Genomic DNA, 22,126 nt, shown 5'->3' with positions numbered 1-22,126 from the left:
CCAGGGGTGCGCTGTGGGGTCCTGCCCGGCGCTGCCAGCCCCCCCTGGCTGCAGCCGCTCCCTGCTGCTGGGGCCTTCCCCGGGCTGGGGGGGTCCTCTGCCCGCCCCGTCCCTGCCCTTCCCTTCCCTGGGCGCTGCCGCTGGGCGGGGGTGCGAGGGTGTGGCCCGGCGCTCGCCGCTCATTGGGCTCTTCTCAGGGGCGTGGCCCGCGCGGGAGCCAATGGGGCCGCGGGGCCGGGAAGGGGCAGGCGGTGGTGGGCGGAGGCGCTGCCGGCGCGGTGGCACACCCCCGGGGGGCGTGGCTCGCCTCCAGGGAGGCTGCGATTGGCGCGGCTCTCGGCCGTCTCCCCTCGGGGCGCGACGTGATTGGCCTCACTCCATAACAGGGGGGCGTGAGCACGGCGTGGAGGGCGGGAGGTGGAGAACCCCGCGTCTCTGATTGGCCGCGGCGCGGGGGGGCGTGGCGAGGCAGCAGCGGGGCGTGCGCCACCGGCGGGCAGGCGGCGGTGGGCGGGGCGCGCGGCGCGGCGGGGCGCGGGTTGGCGGCGGCGGCGGGGGCGCGGCCGCGGGTGCGCCATGGTGCGGCCCTGAGCGGAGCATGGGGCGGCGGCTCCTCCGGGCGCTCCTCTGCCTCCTCCTCCTGGCCGGCCGCGGGCTGCTGCGGGACGGCGGCGCCTCCGCTACCGCCACCGCCGCGCACGGTGAGACCGGGGACCTGGGCAGGGCGGCGCCCCGGGCAGCGCGGGGGCTCGGGGGGGCCGCTTCCCCAGGAGCGGCAGGGCAGTGGGCTGCGCGGCCGGTGCTGTCGCCGCTGCCGCGGATGCTGTCACGGTGTGCAGCGGCAGGCCTGGCCCCCGGCGGAGAGCGGGAGAGGGTAGCCCGGTACTGGCACGGCGGGTGCGTCACCGGCACCGGGGGCGCCTCTCTCCTGGGGCTGCAGGGCCGGCGGTGGGGCTGGCCCCGCGGCACCCCGCCGGCTGGAGGGTTGCTGCCGGGGCCGGCTGGACGGGAGCGGGCGGCGCTCCCTCGGGGACCCTGCCCGGGGCAAAGCTGGAGCCTGGGGCTGCCGCAGGGACCGGGAGCCCGGGGCAGCGGCCCTGAGCGGCGGCTCCCTCCGGGACCCCGGCGCCCTTTCAGCCGCCCTCCGCCGGCAAGCGTGGCCCGGTCCGGGACGCGAGGGCGGCCCGGTGCACCTGCTCTCCTCCAGCCCGGCCCGTGCGGCCCCTGCCCGCGGCTCTCCGGGACCGGGTGCCGCTGCCGGTAGCAGGGCTGCAGCCCCCCCGCACGGCACGGCTCCGGCGGCCGCTGACTCACTACCGGCCGCCCGGGGCTGCTGCGTCCCTCGTCCTCCGGCGGGCCCGGGAGCGCCGGGACGGGTCCGGCCGCACCGCGGGGCCCCCGCCGTCTACGGGAGCAGGCGGGGACGGTGCCGGAGCGGCTGCGGCCGAGCCCCGTCCTGCCCGGGGGAGCCTCCTGGGGCCGGTGCCGCCGCCCCTCCCGGCGGAGCGGGGCGTCCCGGCGGGAGGCGGCCGCGCCGCTTCAGCACCGTGGACAGCGCCCGCCCGGCCCCGCCGCCCCGGCCCGGCCCCCCCCCGCTCCCGCCCCCCCCGGGGGTCGCCCCTCGGCAGCGGGGTCCTGTGCCCCGCGCCTGCGTGGGCCCCCGCCGCGGGGGGAGCGGGCCCGTGGGTGCCCGGGCTTCGGGGCCCCCCATCCCCACTTGCCCCCTTCCCCCGCGGCGGGCTCGGCGGGCCCCTCCCTCCCCTCCCCCCGGTTGTTTTCTCGTTCCTTCCTCGCCATCCGGGGCTGAGTCATCGCCTGCTGCCGTCTCGCTGCTGACGGTCTCGGACCGAGACGGGGGGGGGGGGGGGGGGGGGGAGAGGAGGGGGGAAGCCGCCCCCTGCCCAAGCGCTGCCCCTCGAAGTGGGTGGAGAGACACACACACACCCCCGCACACTGCAGGTGTGCTTTGGGGTCCCCCTCGCAGGGAGAGGGGGTCCCTGGTGTCACGGGGCGTGGGGCTGTGTCCCTGCCTCGTAGTGCCACATGTGGGAGGGCAACAGACGTGGTCTTGCAGGTCTCTGCCCCCTCAGCCTTCCCTTTCTAACTGCCGGCACCCCAAAAAACTCCGGGCCTCCCCCCTGCTCCCCAGAGCCAGGGGCGGGCTCTGTACACAGCCCCTATCTTGGCTTTGAGGGGGGGGGAAGGCTGGCACCGAGGGCCTGCCATGGGCTACCAGGCTGTGCCCCCCATCGCCACATTGCACCCCCCGTGGCACTTTCCTGGAGAGTGGGGGTCCCCAAGCAGCTGGTGATGAGCAAACCCCGTCAGAGCCCCCCTTGGAGGCTGTGCTGACTGGCCTGTCTGTCTGTCTGTCCATCCCAGGCTGCCTGTTTGACCGGAGGCTGTGCTCCCCCCAGGAGGTGTGCGTGCAGGGTAAGTGGCTAGAGGGGGTGCGGGGATCCCTTCTTCCTTCCCAAGGCGGGGTGGAGGGTGCGGGGCTGCCTTGCAGGAGAACTTGGGGTGCAGTGTGTGTGGGGGGGGGGCGCAGCAGGAGAAAGTTGGGGGCTGTGGCCGGAGACCCTCAGCCCAGGGTGTTCATCCATCCAGCCCCACCACCTCCCCTCTCTTGCAGATGGGCTGTTTGGGCAGTGCCAGGTGGGCTCCGTGCAGGACAGACCCTACTTCCAGGTCACCTCTCCCGTGCTCCAGCGCCTGCAGGATGTCTTGCGGCACCTCATGGCACAAGGTGAAGCGGGGGAGTGGGGGGTGTCCCTGTGCCCCGCGGGGAGGGGGTGCCAGGCAGCATTGCCTGCTGGCACTAGGGCTGCCTGGGCTCCTGCCAGCCCCAGGGGCCAGGGTGGGCTGAGGAGGGCTCCCGCTGATTTTAGGAGTGGGGCCAAACCCAGGGCACGGTGAGGACAGCGGGGCGGCCTCCCGTGCGCTCTCCCCGCGGTCCCCGGGTCTTCTCCGTGTCTCACAGCCTCCTCCCGTGGCAGGGCTCTCGTGGCAGGACGGCATCACCCAGTATGTGATCTCGCAGGAGATGGAGCGCATCCCCCGCCTCCGCCCGCCGCCCTCGCTGGAGCCGGCGGCCAGGGACAGGTAGGGCAGCGCCAGCTGCCAGCCTGCGAGCAGAGCCTGGCAGGGCAGCAGCGAGGGCTTTGCCCCCCAAATTGGGGGGGCCTCCCCCGTACGCAGGTGAGTCACCCGAGCACTGTTTGCCTCCGAGGTTCCTGCCCCTCCGCAGTTCCCCCCGGCGAGCCCCGCTGCCTGTGGACACCGGCCTGCCAGCGGCTCACCATCTGGGGCAGCCCCCACCGCTGCTGCCCTCCCCCCTGGTGCAGCGGTACCTGGAGCACCTCCTGCTGCCCCCCCCGCCCCAGCTGGGCTATGAGGAAGCTCTGCTCAACCCCTACTCCTACCACAAGGTAAGCGATGGGGGGTGAGCCCCCCTCTCCCAGGCGGAAAGGTAGAGATGGGCAGGGGGCTGCTGCATTCCCAGCACCCTCCTTCTGCTGGTGCTGGGGTGCCCCAGCCTTGGGGGGTGCCCTGCCATGGGCCCTGTGGGTTTTGACCATGGTGGCTCTGTGTTTTGGTTGCAGTTCGGCTACCAGGACGGTGCTCACCAGCTCCCCGGCAGCTCAGCCAGGCAGAGCCCTGAGACCTCCTCGCTGCTGGGCCGGGTCCCTGCCCAGGCCCTTTTTGGGGCTGGCCCTGTGCCCTCCTATGGTGGGCAGCCAGGGACGGACGGGGGGCACCTCTTCCAAGACTTGGGCATGCTCTCCCTGCCCAGAGAGAAAGCCGGCCGCCCAGACCCTGCTGGCACCAGGCTCCAGCACAGCTTGCGGCTCTCGGGTGACTACAGGGACATGGAGGAGAGGGAGCAGCCGGTGCCCCTGGCTGCCCAGCCACCCCCTGCACAGACGGGTACCGTGTCCCCCAGCCAGGCACCAGCCCTCATCCCCATCCTGTCCCCACAGCCACGTTCCTCGTGGCTCAGACTCTCCCTCCTCTTTGGCTTCACGTCTGTGGCCAGTGTATCCCCCAAACCCACCTGCCCCAGCTGCTGCGTCCCCGGCCTGTGGTCCCCGTGCAGATGGGGGGCATCCGACCTGATGCTGTGTCCTCTTGCAGATGCTGCCCTGAAGAGACTGGCCTCCCTCCTGGCCAGCTACGGCCTGGGGCTGCCGGAGCTGAGCCCCCAGCAGCTGAGCAGCCTCTCCACTCTCCTCCAGCTGCTCCAGAGCGCTGGTGAGTGGGGCACAGGGACGGAGCAGACAGGGACTGGCAGCAGTGGGTGCCAGCACGCCCTGATTCAGGTTAAGGGGTGTTGCCTCTCAGGGTGGGTGCCACAGGACCTCTGTCTCTCCTTCCCAGGTGTTGCTGGCCCTGAAGTGCCTACAGCGAAACGGGTGGGTTTGCAGCAGGGTGGTGCTGGAGGAGGTGCCACGACGCAGGTGGGATGTGGGGGGGTGGGGCAGCCCCCCAGGGCTCTCCTCAGGGGTCCCAACTCCTCCCTTTCCCTCCCTCCAGGTGACGGAGGGGGACATGCAGCACGGAGAGGAGCCAGTGCCCCATTCCTCAACGGTGCCGCCCCCCAAAATCCCAGCCAGCAGCTCCCCAGGGGACAAGCCAAGGGGCAGGGTAGCATCCTCACCAGCCCCCCGGGCAGAGCCGCAGTGGGGACATGGGGGGGACACGCTCAGCCCTGGGAAGCCGATCGCAGTGGAGAAGAAGAGCTACACAGAAGCGAAGGATGGTGGGGCGCAGCGGGGCATGCGGCTACCAGACGAATATGGCTACATCGTCACGGACCAGAAGTGAGAGCCAGGGATCGGGCGAGGGGGTGCGTGTGTGTGGAGGGGCTGTATCCCCCCAGGCACCTGTCACAGCTCTGTGTGCTCAGCTGGGCGAGTTTGGGTCTCCAGTGGGGTCAGCCTGCCCACCTCCTGCCCCTGCCCACTCTGACAGCCCTCACTCCACACATGGGACTCCCCATGCCTGCCTTCCCTGGCTGCAGGGAGCATGGGCTCTCCCCTCGCCCCCGCCGCCCGCTCCTCACCCTGCCACTGTCCCCGCAGGCCCCTGGGGCTGGCTGCTGGCGTGCGGCTGCTGGAGCTCCTCGCCAAGCACCTCCACCTCTCCACGGCCAGCTTCATCAACATCAGGTGAGGGGAGCGGGGCCGTGGGGTGCTGCTGCTGCAGCCCTGGCCATGCACAGCTGCCCCGAGCTGGGGGCCAGGAGGAACTGGGCTGTGGTGGGGATGGGGAGGGGGTCTGTGCTCCCCAGCCTCATGCTGTGTTCCCCCCTCCCTGGCAGCGTTGTGGGCCCTGCGCTCACCTTCCGCATCCGGCAGAACCCCCAGAACCTCTCGCTGGCAGATGTGGCCAGCCAGGCTGGTGAGTTGAGCAGAGGTCACCCTGGTCCTGCCCCCCTTTCCTCCCCTAGTTGTGGGGTGCCCCTTCCCAGGGGCCACAAAGAGGGAGCTCCCACCATACATCCCAGTTGTTGGCTGAACTGGGGAGCTGGCACAGGGTGGGCAGCTGTTGGGGATATCCCTTGGCTCTGTCTTGGGCAGGGGGGTGTCTCTTGGGTGGAGGGGGAGCACCCCTCTAACCATCTCTTCTCCATCCACAGAGCAAGTGAAGGCAGAGCTGGAGGCAGAGCTGGGCCTGAAGATCGTGCAAACAGGAGTGGGAGAGGTAGGAGCAAGGCATGCCCGTCCCTCGGGGTGGGGCGGCTGGGGACAGGGCAGTGGGGGTGCTGCTGCCGGGTACGAGATGGGAAGTGCGCTGTGCCCCAGCCCTGGAGCGCAGGGGTCTCCGTGAGCAAGCCATCCCCATGGGTCTGTGGGGCAGCTGGGGAGCAGGGGGCTCTGGGCAGTGTTTGGGCTGCTGTGTTGGAGACAGGCTCGGGTTATGTGGGATGGGCCGGAGCAGGATTGCTCCAGTGATCCCCTTCCACCTGGCAGCAAGATGCTGCCCAGCCGCCTGCACTCCCAGGGCACTCGGCTCTTCCTAAAACAAAAGCTCTGCAGGGTTTGAAGGCAATTTGAGAGGGTGTCCTGGAGGCTTTCCCTCCTCCATGCAAGACTGGGGGGCTGCAGGCTGCACCCCACAGGACTCATCCTCACCCTTGCCTCCCTTCAGCCTATGCACCCCATCCTGGCTGTGACTTGGGTACCCCAGTGCCGGGCTGCCCACAGAGCACCCCAGAAACCATAGCTAGGCAGGCAAAATGCCATCATGCCCCCGGGGAATGGCAAAGCAGCTGAAGGCAGGGATGGAGCAGGAGCCATCTGCTTGGAGAGGGGCTCCCCCTCCCTGCATTCCTCTGGGGATCCCCAGGAACAGTCTCCTGGGGAGGGGGAGTGGGGGCTGGAGATGGGGGGCTGAGCCTGGCTCCTGTGTCTGCAGCCTGGGGAAGGGAAGTGGTGCAGCACATCCCCAAACCAGCGTCCCTGTTTCCCACCCTCCTGCCCTGTGGCCATAGCTGTGGGCAGGGAATAAGGAAGGGGGGACCTTGGAGGAGGAGGAGGCCATGGGGAAGGGGTGGCCTGGCCACCGAGGCAGCCTGTCTCCATCAGCAACATGTGGAGCGTTGCTATGGCAATGCCTTTTGATGTGGCAAGTGGCAGGAGCTGGGAGAGATGGCAGAGATGATGGAGCTGGAGCTCGGAGGAGGCTGAAGGAGCTTTGCAAACCCTCTTCTTCACAGACTGCCCCGGGCCAGCCCAGCTTGTGCTTTTCCTTCATCCCCCCTCCAGCCCTGAACTCAGTGGGGCTGGTGCAAGATTTGGAGAAGGAGGGAGGCAGGGGGACAGCAGGGCCAGGGCAGGCCTTGGGAGGGACGGAGGGAGGTCCCTTCTGTCCCCCCAGCCCTGCTGACACCTCCAGACCTTCTGACACCACCGTGGGCTGCAGGGCTGCTCCTGCTTGGGTGCCCCGGGGAGCTGGGAGGTGCTGGCCCTGCTGGGTGCCCCGGCTGCAGGGCTGGCTGGGCCCTGGCAGCAGCCGGGCCGGGCCCCAGGCGCTGGGGCTGGTGAGGCTGGGGGGCAGGAGGCGGCGGGGACCCCTGGGACAGGGGCATCCCCAGGCGATGATGATGACGTAGGTGATGGTGATGCAGTGATCCCTCGGTAACCTCATCAGGCTCGTGGCCAATGGGAGGCTGTGGCAGTGAGGTAATGCTGGGCTCCGGCGCCTCATTGGGCACAGGGTATTTGGTGGTGGTGCTGCCCCAGCATCCCGGTGCTGCCCCAGCATCCCCGGCTGGCGGGGCGGGGGGCAGCATCCTGATCACCAGCGGCTCTGGGACAAGGGTCCCGGGGGGGTCTCAGCCTCGGGGCGGGGTGTCATACAGCAAGGGCTTGGCACCATCCCATCCCAGCATGGGACTGGTGTGGATTGGGCTGTCCCCCCCAGCCACAAGGAAGGAGCCCTGGAGGCCCTGCCTGCAGGGTGGCAGGGGCTTCTCTGCATCCCAGCTGGGGAGAGTGATGGGGAGGACCAGTCCCCAGCCACCGCAGCTGGGATGGCACCAGCCTCTGGCAGTGCCGGCCCATCCCTCCGTGTTCTGCTGTGGAGCAGTGGCTGCAGGGGAGAGCCAGCCCCATTTGGGGAAGTAGTCCCCTGGGAGCAGCAATTGCTGCCCTGTGCCCAGCGCCGCAGTGGCCCATCCTTTGCCATTAAACCCCTTTGGCTGAATCCGTCCCTCGTGGACCTCCAGCTGGGCAGGACCTCATTGAACCCAAGTTCCATGGAGCTACTGCCTGCCCTGGAGAGGGGCAGCCCAGGCTGGGGCTCCCCAGGGGAGCAGCTCTGGGTGCTGGGAGCAGGGGAGCAGCAGGTTGCTGCTGCCTGGGCTTGGCTAGGCTCTGCCCACTCCTGCAGCCCTAGGGACACCAGTGTGAGCAATGCCCCATGGAACACGCAGGTGGGTGACACCCAGCACCCCAGTGACACCAGCTTTGCCCCAGCTGAGGCTGCTGGGAGAATCAGCGCAGCACCGAGTGCCCTTGCGCTGTTTTAGCCCCCAACAACCCCAAATGTGGTGCACAATGGGGTCCCTGCGCCACCAGCCCCATGCAGATACCCCCCCACTAACCCTTGCTCGGCTCTGCCCCCAGCGAAATGAGGCTGCTGCCTACTCGCGCCCATCCCATTTCGGGGACGGCTTCCACTCGGTGCTGCTGACCTTCATCGCGCTGGCATGTGTGGCAGGCATCGCCATCGCGGCCGCCGCAGCCTTCTGCCTCCGGCGCCATGCCAAGCAGCGGGAGAAGGAGCGCCTGGCCGCCCTGGGGCCTGAGGGTGCTGCCGACACCACCTTAGAGTACCAGGTAGGACCCTGCAGGATGCAAGACCCTGCAGGATGTGGGACTGCCGCGTCAGCATCGCTTGGGGTGCACGGGGCTGCTGTACGGCGGCACTGTGGCCAAGGGACAGGGCTCTTGCTGGGGTCCCCTAGGAGCTGTGCCGCCAGCACATGGCGGCCAAGTCTCTCTTTGGCCGCACTGAGGCACCAGCGGAGACCTCGCGGGTCAGCAGTGTCTCGTCCCAGTTCAGCGACGCCCCGCAGCCCAGCCCCAGCTCCCACAGCAGCACACCCTCCTGGTGCGAGGAGCCCGTCCAGTCCAACATGGACATCTCCACCGGACACATGATCCTGGTGAGCTGGCCTGGCGGGGTGGCAGCCCCCCTCCCTGGCCCCCTGTGTACCCCCCGGCTGCCAGGCTGGCCCCTGCCCCTCTGTTCCAGGCCTATATGGAGGACCACCTCCGCAACCGGGACCGGCTGGCCAAGGAGTGGCAGGCGCTCTGTGCCTACCAGGCTGAGCCCAGCGTCTGCTCCATTGCCCAGAGCGAAGCCAACCTGAAGAAGAACCGCAACCCTGACTATGTGCCCTGTGAGCATCCCAGCTGCCCTGCCCCGGGGACCGGCTCCTAGGGCCATGGCAGGAGGGTGGTGCGGGGCACGGGGATGATTTGGGCCATGGCAGGCTGCGGTGTGGGTGTGCCCCCAGCTTCCCTGGGCACTCGCTGCATCCCCTGGCCTCTGTTTCCCCAGATGATCACGTGCGGATCAAGCTGAAAGCCGAGAGCAACCCGTCCCGCAGCGACTTCATCAACGCCAGCCCAATTGTGAGTGATCACTGGGGGCTCTGGCCCTGCCACCCCGCTCCGTGACGTGCTCAGCCCAGGCGAGGCTCCCACTCTGGGATGGAGCTGGTCTGAGCTCACATCCCTGTGGGCTACGGATGTGAGCCAATGTGCCTGCTCCATTGCTCAGACATAGTTAAAATCCATTTCCCTTCTGGCTGTGGCACCCAAAGCTCCCTCCCCAGCCCTCCCATCACCCCTGGAGTATCCCCCTCACTCCTCCTGGTGTCACCAACCCCTGGCCAAAGAACGTGCAGTCTGACACGCCCTTTCCCGCTCCAGATCGAGCACGACCCGCGGATGCCAGCGTACATTGCCACGCAGGGACCGCTGTCCCACACTATCGCTGACTTCTGGCAGGTGAGTGTCACCCAGCTGTGCCAGCCCATCAGGGTCCCTCTGGGTGCTGCCCACCAGAAGGGTCCCAGGGGCTCGCCTGCCCTCCTGCCTGGGCTGTCACTCAGCGGCGACACCCCCCACGCCTTGCCTGCAGATGGTGTGGGAGCATGGCTGCACTGTCATCGTCATGCTGAGCCCGCTGGCCGAGGACAGCGTCAAGCAGTGTGACCGCTACTGGCCAGATGAAGGCTCTTCTCTCTACCACATCTATGAGGCAAGTGTGGCCAGTAGCCTGGGGCAAAGGAGCATCCTCCAGCCCCGGTCCCGCTGAGCGCAGCTCCCCTGCCCGGTGCTGATGCCCACCGGCTGCCTCTCTCGGGCAGGTGAACCTGGTGTCGGAGCACATCTGGTGTGAGGATTTCCTGGTGCGCAGCTTCTACCTGAAGAACGTGCAGTCACAGGAGACCCGCACCCTGACGCAGTTCCACTTCCTCAGCTGGCCGGCCGAGGGTATCCCTGCCACCACCCGGCCCCTCCTTGACTTCCGCAGGTGAGCGCCCACCCAGCGCCATGCCAGCCCCCGGGGAGCCAGCGGTGGTCCTGACCGCAGGGGACTGATGGGCGAGGACATCGCTGCCGGTGTGATGAGGGTCAGGGCCGTGGCATGGACTGGCTGGGGGGGGACAGGGGGCTGCTCTGCATGGGGAGGAGCGGAAGAACCAGGTTCTGGCCAGCTTGGGATGATGCTCAGCAGAGCTTTGTGGGCAAGAAACCTCCAGCTGAGGTTGCCAGGGCTCCCCACCCTTCATGAGGAGGGTGGGAAAGAGCTCTTCCCTGGAGCTGGCATGGGGGACAGCACCGCCTGGCACCCTCCCCAGCCATGGGTGCAAGAAGAAGCCCCTGGAGCCAGCCTTGAACAGCTGTGACCCATATCTCCCCATGCCCTAGAGCCAGCAGTGGGCCCCTAGCTAGCCCGGGGAGAGGGCTGCAGGGCTAGGACTGCTCCCAGGAGGTTTGCAGGCAGCGCCTGTTGGGGTCTCGGGGTCCCTGGGTGGTGGTGGGCTCCTGCCAGGGGCTGGCCGGTCACTGTCCCCAGGCCATGGGGGGTCAGGGACCCTGCTTAGGGCAGCGGGGTGTCCCCGAGCACGTTGCCCTCCTCTCCACCCTGCTCACGCTCTCTCTGTCTCTCTGTCTGTCTCTGTCTCTTTCTCGCAGCTGCCGGCGTCATTTTTGTGATTTGCAGCTAGTAATCTGGCTCCAGTTGCATAGTCACAAAAGTGATCGTTGGCAGCCGTGCCTGCTGCATGGAGCATGTCGGGAGCCCTGCCGGCGCCTGGCCCTCAGCTTCGCGCCCCACTGGACCAGAGCTGCTCCCTTGGGGGTCCTGCCACTGCTCCCCTCCCCGGGCTGGGCACCTGAGGAGCTGGGCTCCTCTCCCTGCCCCAGCCAGTTTCCACCCATGGTCCCTACCCCACGCCCAGCACCGCTGGGGAGGCAGGAGGAGCCATGTGCTGGACCTACAGGGCCACATCATGGGGTGCCTGCTGCCCTGCTCGGGCTTGGCACAGTAAGGGGCACCTAGCGCAGCCTTGTCCCCGGCATGGCAGGGCACTGACCTGCTCCCTCTTGTCCTTGCAGGAAGGTGAACAAGTGCTACCGGGGTCGCTCCTGCCCTATTATCGTGCACTGCAGGTACTGCTGGGGATGGAGGGGGGCTGTGGGCTTTGGGGTGGCTGCCAGGCTGGGACCTGCTGGCCAGGACCAGTCCCTGGAGCCTGTCCCCAGAGTCCATCCTGCTGCTCCAAGCGTCTGTGTCTTGCAGTGATGGTGCAGGCAGGACTGGGACATACATTCTTGTCGACATGGTCCTGAACCGAATGGCCAAAGGTAGGTGCAGGGCAGCACTGACTGCTTCTGCCACGGCTGGGGGGTGCGGGCCATGTGCTTGCCCTGTGGACCTCTCTCCTAGCGCCCTTCTCCCCCTCTGCCGCAGGGGTGAAGGAGATAGACATAGCTGCTACGCTGGAGCACATCCGAGACCAGCGGCCCGGCATGGTGCAGACCAAGGTACCCCCCCAAACTGGGGCTTCCCTCCCTCTCTGAGTATGCACAGCCCCTGGGGCCGGGCTGGTGGGGACCCTCATGCCCCCCTTCTCTGCTCCCCCAGGACCAGTTTGAGTTTGCACTGACGGCCGTGGCTGAGGAAGTGAACGCCATCCTGAAGGCGCTGCCGCAGTGATGGCGAGAAGCCCTCTCCTCTCGTCTCCCCCCATGCCCAACCCGGCTTCGTGTGCTCTCCTCGCCCTGCCCCTGGGGCTGCTCTCCCTGTAAAACGCTGTCTGTGCTGCTGGCTCTGTTTCTGCCTCCCCCAGTCCCCCCTGCCCCTCTCCCCAGGGGACACAGGGCTCAGCCCCTCTGTGTGCAGGGCATGGAACCCCATTGCACCTGCTGCCCGCCCAGGGGGTACTGAGCTCATGTCCCCTACCCCCCGTGGAGGAGGGGACCAGGTGATGCTGCTGGGAGTTGGCTGTGGCCTGCCCCCCCCCCAGCCACTCTCCTGCATCCCAATGTGGCAGTCCTGTGTCAGCTCCCTCCCGGTGCCCATATGGGGGGCAAAGGTGGGCAGGGGTCCCCTATGGCTGGGGGGAGTACTGGGTGCAGGGGAGGGGGGGCCTGGCCCAGCCCCAGGTCCCCTCTGTGTGCTTCCCCGCCTCGTCACTTGAGCAGAAGAGAAATTTCTAGAGAAATATAATTTTGTATCTTGATGTGAATAAAGTTCTCGTGTCACGTTCATGCAGCTGCAGCCAGGCCTGGCCTCTGACTGTCTGTGTATGGGGCGGGGGGCACAGGGAATCCCTCCCTGCAGAAGCACAGCCTGCACCCCACAACCACCAGACAAGTGCAGCTGGGATTGCCCCCCCCCCCCATCTGCAGGCAAGGATGGGGGAGGACCCTGCACCCCCCAGCCCAGAGACTCCCCAAAAGCAGCAGCTACTGCAAATGTGTTTATTGATGGCTGTCAGCAGCAGGGGGTCAGGGAGGGGGGGCTGCAGCAAGGAGGGGGGCAGAGCCCAGCCCCACTGGCTGAGCCCAGCCATGCTGCCCCTCGCTGCCTGCCGCCAGCACCCCCCAGCAGCCTAATCTACAGCAACTGCCCTCCCCTCCAGCCCCCCCATCACCACCCTCCCCACCACCTCGTGGTGCCCAGGGCATCTCCCCCCCCCCGCCCAGCCCCAGGTACTGCTCTGCCAAAAGCCCTGTCGTGCCCTCCCCGCCCCACACCATGTCCCACGGAGCCAGAGGGTGCTGGGGGAAGGGGGTGGCAGGGGGTGGCCGTGCAGGGACAAAGCGGAGTCCTGGCTGGGAGAGCCTCCGTGGGCGAGCGGGCGTGCGCGGTCCCTGGGCGCAGCAGCCTCAGAACACACCTGGGGAGACAAGCGGAGGGGGGACACAACAGCACCCGTGAAACCCTCCTTGGCCAAGGGCTGGGGCAGGGGGTGGGGAGGGAGAAGGTTCCCAGGAGGAGGAGAGCCAAGGCAGGACCATGGGCAATGCAAGGGTGGGAAGCCTGTGAGCATCACTGAGGATCACTGCTGCTGCAGGAAGCAGGGAGGGACAGTGCCCTGCAGGGTCTGCAAGGCGTAGGAAAGGGATCCAGGCAGGGTCTGCGATGGGGGGACAGAGGAGGGGGTACAGGCAAGAGCGGCAGCATCCAGAGGGGAGAGACAGACACAAGGCACCAAGCAGAGCCCACGCGTGCACCCCTCCTTGCAAGGAGGGAGAGCCCGAGCCAGTACTCCCCAGCCTGGGCAGGGGCAGGCAGCAGCCAGGGAGGCACCGGCTGGAGCCCCTGCCCGTCTGCAGGACAGGCAGGGAGAGAGGAGCAGGCAGAGCCACGGCATGCTTGCCCACGGGCACCCCACGCTTCCAGGAGCCGGGCAGGGAGCTGCCCCTCTTCCCGGGACTCCACCAAGGGCCCCTCTTCCAGCCACGACCCCCAGCTTTGGCAGCCCCCCCCAACCCGGGGTGCCACCAGCCGCCCACCCACCTGAGCAGCAGCAGGGAGACAGGGCAGGAGAGACCCCCTCCCTTGCTGGGGGAGGCAGGAGCCGAGCCCCAGGCAGCGAGCCCCCACCCCCCCCTTTCCTCTCCCTGCCCCACAGCGGGGGGCACAACCCCAGCCCCACGCTCAGAGCAGGGGGCAGTGCCACTGCTTCGTTTTGGGGGCAGGTTCGTGCCCTGCTGCAGCGGGGCTGCTGGCCCCCGACGGCTCCCGCTCTGGCCCCCCCCGGGGACCGCGGGCTCTGCGGGTGGAGGACGGGGTGCCGGGGCTGCCCCCCGGTGCCGGCAGGGCGCCGGGGCCGTGCCCACCTGCTCGGTGGTGCCCCGCCGCCTCCATCTCGGAGAGGCTGTAGGCCATGGCCAGCTGCAAGTCCTCGTCCTCGTCCTCGCTGTCCGTGTAGAGGCAGACAGGCGAGGAGCTCGGGGGCTGGTGCGGGGCGGGTGGTGGGGGCGAGGGGGGCCGCGGGCTGGGGAAGGCTTGCTGCTCCCGCCGGCTCAGCTCCAGCCCCAGTGCCATGTCATCGGGGACGCCTGTGGGGACAGGGGCAGGGGACAGGGGTCATGTCTGCTCCAGCTCCCCAGAGCTGGCACGGGGCCCCAGCAACTCCAGCCCACCCCACCAATCCTCCACAGCAGAGCCCCAAACCAGGGCCAACCAGGGCTCAGCCCAAAGCCAAGCCTGGATGCGGCACCCTGCGGCCATCCCAAAGGAGGAGAGGGGTCCCCAAAGGAGGAGAGGCATCCCCAAAGGGAAAGGGGGCTGGGAGGTGGCACTACCAGACCCCAACAAATCGGTCTGTGGTGCTGCTTCTCACCATCAATGTGGATCGACTTCAGCTCCCCGTCCTCCTCCACTTCCACCCGCTCCCGCCCGTTCTCGATAATCCTGCAGACAGACAGACAGATGGACAGATGGACGGTCAAGGGCCAGGCAGCCAGAGCACTGCAACAGCAAGCTGCAGGGTCCTTGGGCGAGGGGGGCCCGCAGTGCCCTCACCGCTTGGTGGTGATGCGCCTGCCATTAACGAAGGTGGTGGAAGTGGAGACAGAGCGGAAGCCCAGCCCCGCGTCGGCACCGGAGCTGAAGGATGAGGCGAAGAAATCTGGAGAAACGAGTGACAAGGTCGGTGCCAGGGTGGGGGGCAGGAGGAAGGCAGGGGACAGACCCTGCGCAGGGGGACACAGTGTCCCGGGACTCCCCTGCCAGGTAGGGGCTGGCAGCATCTCCTACCTGAGGATCCTGGGAAGGGGGAAAAGAAGTGGCCACCTCCGTGGTGCCGTGGACCAGGTCCTCGCAGCTCGGAGAAGGGCAGCATCTCGTCTGGAAGGCAGGGAGCCCCCCCCATCAGCATCACCCCCGTGACTTGGCAAGCCAGAAGCAGGGCGCTGCCATCCATGGGGACACCCACCCTGGGGGCTGGCTGCACACCCCGTCCCTGAGCCCAGCAGCTGCCCCGGGGCCAGAGAAGTGCCCCAGAGCCAGCCCCCTGCCCCCCCTGCACCACACGCACCAAAGAAGTCGGCGAAGGGGTCTCGCCCGCCAAAGAACTCCCGGAAGACGTCATGAGCGCTGCGGAACGTGAAGGTGAATTCGGGGGCCCCGGCATCGGCCCTGGAGCCCCCCGGTCCTGCTGAAGGGAAGAGGCTCAGAGTTAAGTGGAGCCCTGGGTGGGAACACCCCGAAGGGCGGGGAGCCCCAGGGGGCACAGACCCACACTGGGTCTTCAGATGGGGCCGTATCCAGAGCTGCACTAACCCCCCACGGCCCCACTCACCTGCACCCATGAGTCCGTCCTTGCCATAACGGTCGTAGACATCGCGCTTCTGCTCTGGAAGAAGAGAGGGGGCTGCGGGGAGGCCGGCTGCCAGGCACGGGGCCGGGAGCAGTGGCACAGGCAGGAGCACCAGCGCTTCCCCCAGCCAAGAGAGGTGCAGAACGGCAAGAGGAAGGGGGTGGCGTGAGCCCCCACTGCACCAGCACTGCTCCCAAACCCAAGCTGGGGCATCGGGCGAGGATGCGCAAGCCTCAGCCCTGCTGGGGAGACCTCATCCCAGAGGCGACCACCCCAGCACCTCTCCCAAGAGCCCTTTCAGGGGATGTGTGGGGAGGAAACCAAACCCCACAAGCTGAGCGGTAAAGCTGGAGGGACCTACTACCTCCTGGGGATGTCTAGGAATGCCACCTGGGTGAGCCCAGAGGCAGGACACCCCAGGGTGAGCAGCCCCAAGGGCCTGGGGAGACACATGAGACAGCACCATGGCCTCTTACTGTCCGACAGCACTTCGTACGCCTCAGCGATCTCCTTGAACCTCTGCTCAGCGTACTCCTTGTTGTCTGGGTTTTTATCCGGGTGCCACTTCAGCGCAGCCTTCCTGTACCTGCACAGAGGGACAGCGATGGGCACACAGCAGCCCTTGGGTGGCCGGGGCTCCTGGGCCAGCAACCCCCTCTTGAGTACATGCCTCCGATCCTGCAGGCAGGGGCACCCCAAGCCCGCTTCACCCAGCGCCCTACAGCCTCAGGCATCAAACGGGAGCTTCCTGGAGTGGTTCACCTCCTGAGCAAATATCTGCAGCATGACCCCAGCCTGCGCCCACCTCGGCAGCAGCTCTGGACAATGCTCACAAGTTTGCTCCGGAGCCTTCCCAGGCCCTGCCGTGGGCGTGCGTGGACTAGGGGTTGCTGGGGGGCTCCTGTGGCCAGGTGAGCACAAGCAGCCCTTTTCTCCTGCCCGCAACTAGCTGGGGTCAACCCAGGCTGCCCAGCTTATCTCACCCACCCTTAGGAACCTCTGCCTCCCCAGGCAAGCCACCAGTCCACACCTATTCCCCCTGGGTGATGCCTCTCCCCAGTGAGAGCAGCAAGACCTCGGCAGGGTGGCAGGCAGGAGCTGCAGGAGGCTGCGTCCGCCCCCGGGGCTCCCCTGCAGTGTCTGGGGTGCAGTATGACACCTGCCAACAGAGCCCGGTCCCTGTGCTGGGGGACACGCTGCTCCTCACCCCGCGAGCTCCAGCTCCCTGACCCTGACGCCGGCAGAACCCCTGCGCCCCAGCCCTCTGCCATCCCTGCACCCTCTGGCAGAGAGAGGGGACGCCTCCAAACACCAGCGGGACCCACCTCCCGCCTCCATCCCCAGTCCCGGGCTGAGAGTGGGGACAAAGGGACCAAACCCCACCAAGAGATGCCTTTGTGCGGCAGCGAAGCCCGGCCCTGCTCTGGCCTCCGCACAAAGGAAACAAAGGCTGGATTGTCACCTCTAGAGCTGGGCCCTGTCCCCACCGGCCCACAGGGAGCTCCAGCCATGCTGGCACTGGGGGCAGGGGGGTGGCTCGGGCTGCTCTGCCCGGCGGGCAGGGGCACGCCTGCCACGCACTTACGCCTTCTTGATGTCCTCGGCGGTGGCATTGCGGCTCACCCCTAGCGCTTCGTAGTAGTCCACCATGTCGTGCGGCTGTCCCGCAGGGTCACTGCAGGGGGGGAAAGGCAACGTCAGGGGGTCTGCAGGCACAGCCTGGCAGCGCCGGGTGCGAGAGAGCAAGGGCGGGCTGCCCTGCCCTCCCCAGCTAACCCGGCCACCCCACAGGTCCCCCCGAGAGCAACCCCACACAGGGGTCCCCAGCACCCCGCCTGAGCCTCGGCCACCTGGATGCACTCAGCCCCGGCCGGGGACCCCTTGCTGCTGCCACCGCCGTCCCACCTGCATCACCCCAACTTGCCCGAGCAAGGGGACAGGAATCCTCGCTGCCGGCCCCGCTGGTCTGCCCTGCTCCCCCCGAGCTGCCCCAGCTCCCGTCCCCCCCGCAGGGCTCTGTCCTGGGGCGGGGGGGGGGGGGGGGGAGGCCGCGGGAGCAGCCCGCTAAGGTGCTTAGCGGCTGGAGCCGATTAAGGGCTCAGCGGGGACCCTCCCCGTCCCCGGGCAGCCCGGAGCACTTCAACCGGCCGACCCGCTCCGGATCGGGGACGGGATCGGGGACGGGAGCGGGCTGCCGCCGCTCCAGCCTCCCCCCGCCCCGACCCCGGGGTGCCGGCACCTCCCCCCCCCCGGTACTCGCCCCCCACCCGCGCTGCCCGGGCGCATCAGCTGACGGGGCGGGCGGCACCGGGACCGGGACCGGCACCGGGACCGGGACCGGGACCGGGAGCGGCAGCGCACGGCGCTGGGAGCGCGGCGGGGCGGTGCCGCCGGGGACCGCCCCCCCCGGCCCGGCTGTAAACACGGCGCTCCCGGGGCTGCCCGGCCCGGCGCTGCTGCTGGAAGTTTCCGCCACCCCCCGCCCCACCCCCCTCCCCGGGCTCGCCGCCACCGGCGGGCAGCCCTGGGCTGCGGCCCGCGGATCTAGGCCACCGGGAGGGGCGGGGGCGGCAGCACGGCAAGGGACCGCACCGCCCCGGCCCCGCTCCCCCCGCCGCCCCCGCTGCCCCCGTCCGCCCCGCTCCCCCCGCACGCCCCCCCCCGGCCCCGCCGCCCACCTGAGTGCCGCAGCCGAGCCCTCCCCGCCCGCCCCGGGCCGCCCGCGGCCGGCGTCGCGCTTCCCCCCCCCGCCCGGGCCGGCGCCGGGCCTGGAGGCGGGCTCCGCTGGCCGACGAGCGGCGGCTGCAGCCAACCGAGGCGCCGCCGCCTCGTGACGTCACGCGCCGGCCTGTAAGGCGGGTGAGGTCATAGGGAGGCGTACGCGAGCCCGGAGCGGGGTTTCGTCGCTGCACGGCCCCCCTTCCCATTCCCCGTCTCCGTTCCCGTAGCCCGGGAGGGACCTGGCCGGCGGCTCCAGCCCCGCCGCCCCCCGCCCCGCCCCGCGCTGGCCGGGCAGCCCCCGGGCGGGCCTCCCGGGGAGCGGGGCCGGGTTGCGTGGGTCCCTCCGGGGCGCTACGAGCAACGCAGGCGGCGGGGGGAGCCCCCGGCGGGGTCTGCCTGCCCGGGACGCGGAGCTCGGCTGCGGCTCTCCCCGCTCCCCGGGGCTGCGCGGGGGTGGGGGGGGGGGCACTGGCCTCGCTCGCTGGCCCCGGTGGTGCAGCCGGTGCTGCGAGCGCACCGGGGCACGGCCGCCGCCCCGGGGCAGCCCCCGGGCTCCGCTTGCCCCTTGGCCGGCTGCCGAGTCAGCTGCCCGGCCGGTCCCTGCGGGAGGGGACAGCGGGAGGGGACAGCGGGGGTGACTCAGCGCTTTGGCCAGGCCCTCCCGCCGTGGGGGAGGACGGAGGGGTGCAGCCTGCCAGGCTGGCGGGCACAGGTCCCTGCCAGGAGCCCGGGCTGGCTGGCACCGCTGCGGCCCCCGGCAGAGCATCGCCAGCCCTGCGCCCACCCCGGGCCCTGCTCATGCCGAGGGCAGCCGGGAGCAGCGAGGGGCCCAGGCGTGCGGAGCACCGGGACGCAGCGGATGACCACACACCGGGAGCTTTGGTGTGGACTTTTCCTCTTCATGGCCCCTGTCTGGGCAGCCCCCACAGAGGGGCTGCTCTCAGCCATCTTCAGGGTCATGGGCAGACTCAAGGCCACTCATGCACCCATGAACCTGTCCTGGCCGTAGAAATCATTATTCCCTCTTGCGGTCTGGATAGGAAAAGGAGGGAGCCTGGTCTCTCTGCAGGGCCAGAGCCTTTTTGGCTGCCTGCCACCCCTGCACTGCAGCTGGGATATCTTCCTCACCTCCTGTAAATCCCTAGCTGGGAAGCCTGGCAAACTTTCCCAGTGCTGCTTTACTGGGCAGGCTGGGGAGACCCAGGCACTAAGACAGGCCATTCCCAGCACTCCTCAGGGACCAGTTTCAGGACAGCCACCCCACGAAGAGCCCTCCTCAGTGATGAGCATCGGGCCTGGGTGAGCACTGGGACAGGTGAAATGCCAAGGGCATCTCCTGTGCCAAGGAGCATCTCCTCTCCAAGGGATGGGAGACCCGTCCCCTGCCATCAGATAGCACTTGATTTCCTTGAGTGACTGCTTGGAGTATTCCCTGTTGTTGGGTTTTTTTTTTTTTTTTCCTGGATGCCATTGCAGTGCTGCCCTCCTACGCCTGCCTGCCCAGGAGCAGGGAGCAGGCTCCCAGGGCTGCCTGCCCCCAGCCAGGGTGCCCTCGCTGGCTGCTGGGGGGCTCTGATTTGGCCCCTCTGCCCAGCAATGGGTGCAGGGCTGGCCCGGGCCGGGCTGGCACAGGCACTAGATGGAGCCACAGGCTGCCTCTCAGGGACCCCATCTTGCTGGCTGGGAAGCTGGGGAGATGCCACCAGGACCTAGCCATGCCTTGGCACCTGGCTTTCCTTTCCCTGGCTTTTGCAGCTGATGTGGGGACAAGGAGGCCCCAGAGCTGCCAGGTCTCAGCCTGCTCTGTGCCCACCGGATGGGAAGGCCTCCGTGCTGGGGAAAGGAGAGGAACCCACATGCTAGCCGGGACCCTGGAGCCAGGGGAATGCATCTCTGCTGCCTTCATGGCACGTGTCCCTCACACATGAGACCAGGATATGAGAAGGACTTACACCTCCCTGATGTCCCTAGGGGAGGCCGTGCAGAGTCGGGCAGTAGGCCACCACGGCGCTGATGGGAGAGAGGATGCTGTGCCAACCTCGCCCCAGAGCTGCCATAATCACTCCCCTACTCAAACGAGCAAAGCCAGCCACCTCGCAGCAGCAGAGGAGAGGCAGCCCACCGCCCGCTGGTGCCTCACACGGCGCACACCTTCAGCCACAGCACCCTGCCCTCTTTTCCCTGCCCTTTCCTCCTAGGTCTGCCCAAAGTCCTGGTGCACCTACCTGCCAGCCTGGCTTACACCGGCTTCAAACCCAGCACAGGCATCTTGAGCGTGCCTGAGGAGAACCTTTATTTCTTTACAAATTCAGGGGACTGCTGTGTTGCAACTCTGTTTTTAGCTTTCCAGGGTGGCAGAAATGCTCATTAAATACTCTCGAGGTTTTCTGAGAAAAGAGCTTTTGGGTGAGCAAAGTAGGATACCAAAGGACCAATTTTTTTTTTTTATCCTGGTTACCCCATCTCTTAGGAAGCCAACTGAATTGCATCATAAACTCGTGCTATATTATTATGCAAACCACATATTAGGAGAGATTTTTTTTTCAGCACTGCGCAACATTTCAGCTTTTGATTTCCTCAGGAGAACACAAACTCTTTCACAGCCTCCTCAAAACTGGCAATTACGTACCGCAAAATTGTATTCTTGGTGATTTTTGAGTTGAGGAGTGATGTGCTTGGGGAGTTGTGTGCCCACTGCTCCCCTCGTTGCACCCGGCCGTCTCCCCTCCCCTTCTCCCCACTCCCAGAGGGAAGGTCCCCACTCCGGGGCAGCTGTGTGGAGAGGCAGCAGGGAGGGAGCGGGAGCCGGAGCCAGTGGGATGGGGTGAGAAGTGGTTGAGCAGAGCGAGGCAGGCTCCTGGGTGCCATTTCCATGCCACCTTCCTCTGCCTGCCTACTCCCAGGAAAGACTATGGCAGCGGCCGTGGCCACGCTCCTCATCTCTGGGCACGGCCAGCGGGTCAGTGCAGTCCCCAGAAAAGGTGTCAGTGGGAGCAGTGGGTTTGCTCGCCCCTGGAAAGGCTCTGCTGGGTTGGGGACCCCCAAGTGCAGAGGACTGGTGACAGCCAGGGACATCACTTGAGAGGGGCATCCATTTTAAAAATCCACATTCATTCTTTTACCCCCAGTCCTGCTGTCTCACCCGAACAGCCCTGCCCAGCTCCCCTGGCTTCCCTGTGCAGCCAATTTCTCCACACCCTTGTGTTTTTGACGCTCTTCGTGTTTGTTTCGATGGCCGTGCTCTCAGCCGCCTGCCCGTCTCTTTCCCAAGCCACTCTGTTCTCACCCCAGCTGGCTTTTCTAGAATTGCACCTACTAGGAGCTAGGGAGTATCCAGGGAGGCAAAGTCATCTGAGTGCTTTTAGCAGAAGTCGGTGTAGCGGGACAGAGAAGGGAGAAACAGCAGTCACCCTGACTTTCGTTCAGGCAGGGCAATGACTTTGGGCTGGATTCAGCGATCTGCTAGACGCAGGCTGTGCGTCCCCGGCACCGCCCCGCAGGAGTGCTCGCCTGTGCTGACGCCGGGGCTGCTGCCCCAGCCAAAACCCAGGCAAAACAGAGGTGCTTGCAGATTTTAAATCAACAGAGTCAGAGGCTGGCGGAGGTGGCAGAAGCCCATGACTAAATAGGTTATCCACGATGAGCACATGCACCCGCCCAGGCAGCAGCTGAGCTTCACAGCAGCAAGGGGCTTCACCCCCACCCCTGGCATGCGGTTGGGAACAGGGTGGGCTGCGGAGCCTGGATAATCCCGTGATGCACGGGAGCAGGGCACTGGACACTCACCCGTGGGTAAGGCGGGGGGCTGCGTGGTCTGGATCTGACCCCAGGGGAAGGGAGATCTGGGCAATGAAAAGACTGATACCACACGCACCCCCTCCAAATGCTGGCAAGCCCTTCAGCCGCGGAGGGAAGCAGAAGCTGGAGCTGACACGGGACAGGAAGGGATTTTATGTGAAGCGAAACCTGATTTCACTCACACACGCCAACATGCTCATGCCCACATGCTCCCAAGCACCAGGACTCTTGTGTCCAGCTGGCTTGGCCAGG

General features: G+C 67.5%; 2 protein-coding genes across 4 annotated transcripts; one reads left to right on the top strand and one right to left on the bottom strand.

The window, feature by feature from the left end:
- Positions 1-598: 598 nt before the first annotated feature.
- On the top strand, positions 599-11,739 carry PTPRN (protein tyrosine phosphatase receptor type N). The gene is made up of 23 exons (XM_075710629.1): positions 599-701; positions 2,383-2,433; positions 2,633-2,746; positions 2,997-3,102; positions 3,230-3,428; positions 3,603-3,927; positions 4,135-4,251; positions 4,378-4,457; positions 4,534-4,820; positions 5,082-5,168; positions 5,321-5,400; positions 5,639-5,703; positions 8,130-8,342; positions 8,471-8,671; positions 8,761-8,908; positions 9,070-9,143; positions 9,444-9,521; positions 9,655-9,774; positions 9,884-10,050; positions 11,139-11,192; positions 11,323-11,387; positions 11,494-11,567; positions 11,668-11,739. The coding sequence occupies exons 1-23, from the start codon at positions 599-601 to the stop codon at positions 11,737-11,739; spliced, it is 2,880 nt and encodes a 959-aa protein (XP_075566744.1).
- A 1,090-nt stretch (positions 11,740-12,829) lies between these two features.
- DNAJB2 (DnaJ heat shock protein family (Hsp40) member B2) lies at positions 12,830-18,058 on the bottom strand. Of its 3 annotated transcripts, none has more exons than XM_075710627.1 (9): positions 16,941-17,027; positions 15,832-15,941; positions 15,338-15,391; positions 15,074-15,193; positions 14,794-14,883; positions 14,560-14,665; positions 14,378-14,448; positions 13,872-14,093; positions 12,830-12,925 (listed from the first exon to the last, which is right to left on the bottom strand). In XM_075710627.1, the coding sequence occupies exons 1-9, from the start codon at positions 17,003-17,005 to the stop codon at positions 12,915-12,917; spliced, it is 849 nt and encodes a 282-aa protein (XP_075566742.1). In that variant the 5' UTR covers positions 17,006-17,027; the 3' UTR covers positions 12,830-12,914. The 3 variants fall into 3 exon arrangements, with proteins under 3 accessions (XP_075566742.1, XP_075566743.1, XP_075566741.1); XM_075710628.1 differs by lacking the exon at positions 12,830-12,925 and adding an exon at positions 18,034-18,058 and having other exon boundaries at positions 13,690-14,093; positions 16,941-17,030; XM_075710626.1 differs by lacking the exon at positions 12,830-12,925 and having other exon boundaries at positions 13,690-14,093; positions 15,074-15,190.
- Between the last annotated feature and the right edge of the window lie 4,068 nt (positions 18,059-22,126).

The sequence above is a fragment of the Pelecanus crispus genome, chromosome 5, assembly GCF_030463565.1.
Source record: "Pelecanus crispus isolate bPelCri1 chromosome 5, bPelCri1.pri, whole genome shotgun sequence".
NCBI classification, from domain to species: Eukaryota; Metazoa; Chordata; class Aves; order Pelecaniformes; family Pelecanidae; genus Pelecanus; species Pelecanus crispus.
The sequence above is the reverse complement of the archived record's forward strand: the minus strand, read 5'-3'. Positions and strand labels throughout refer to the sequence as shown.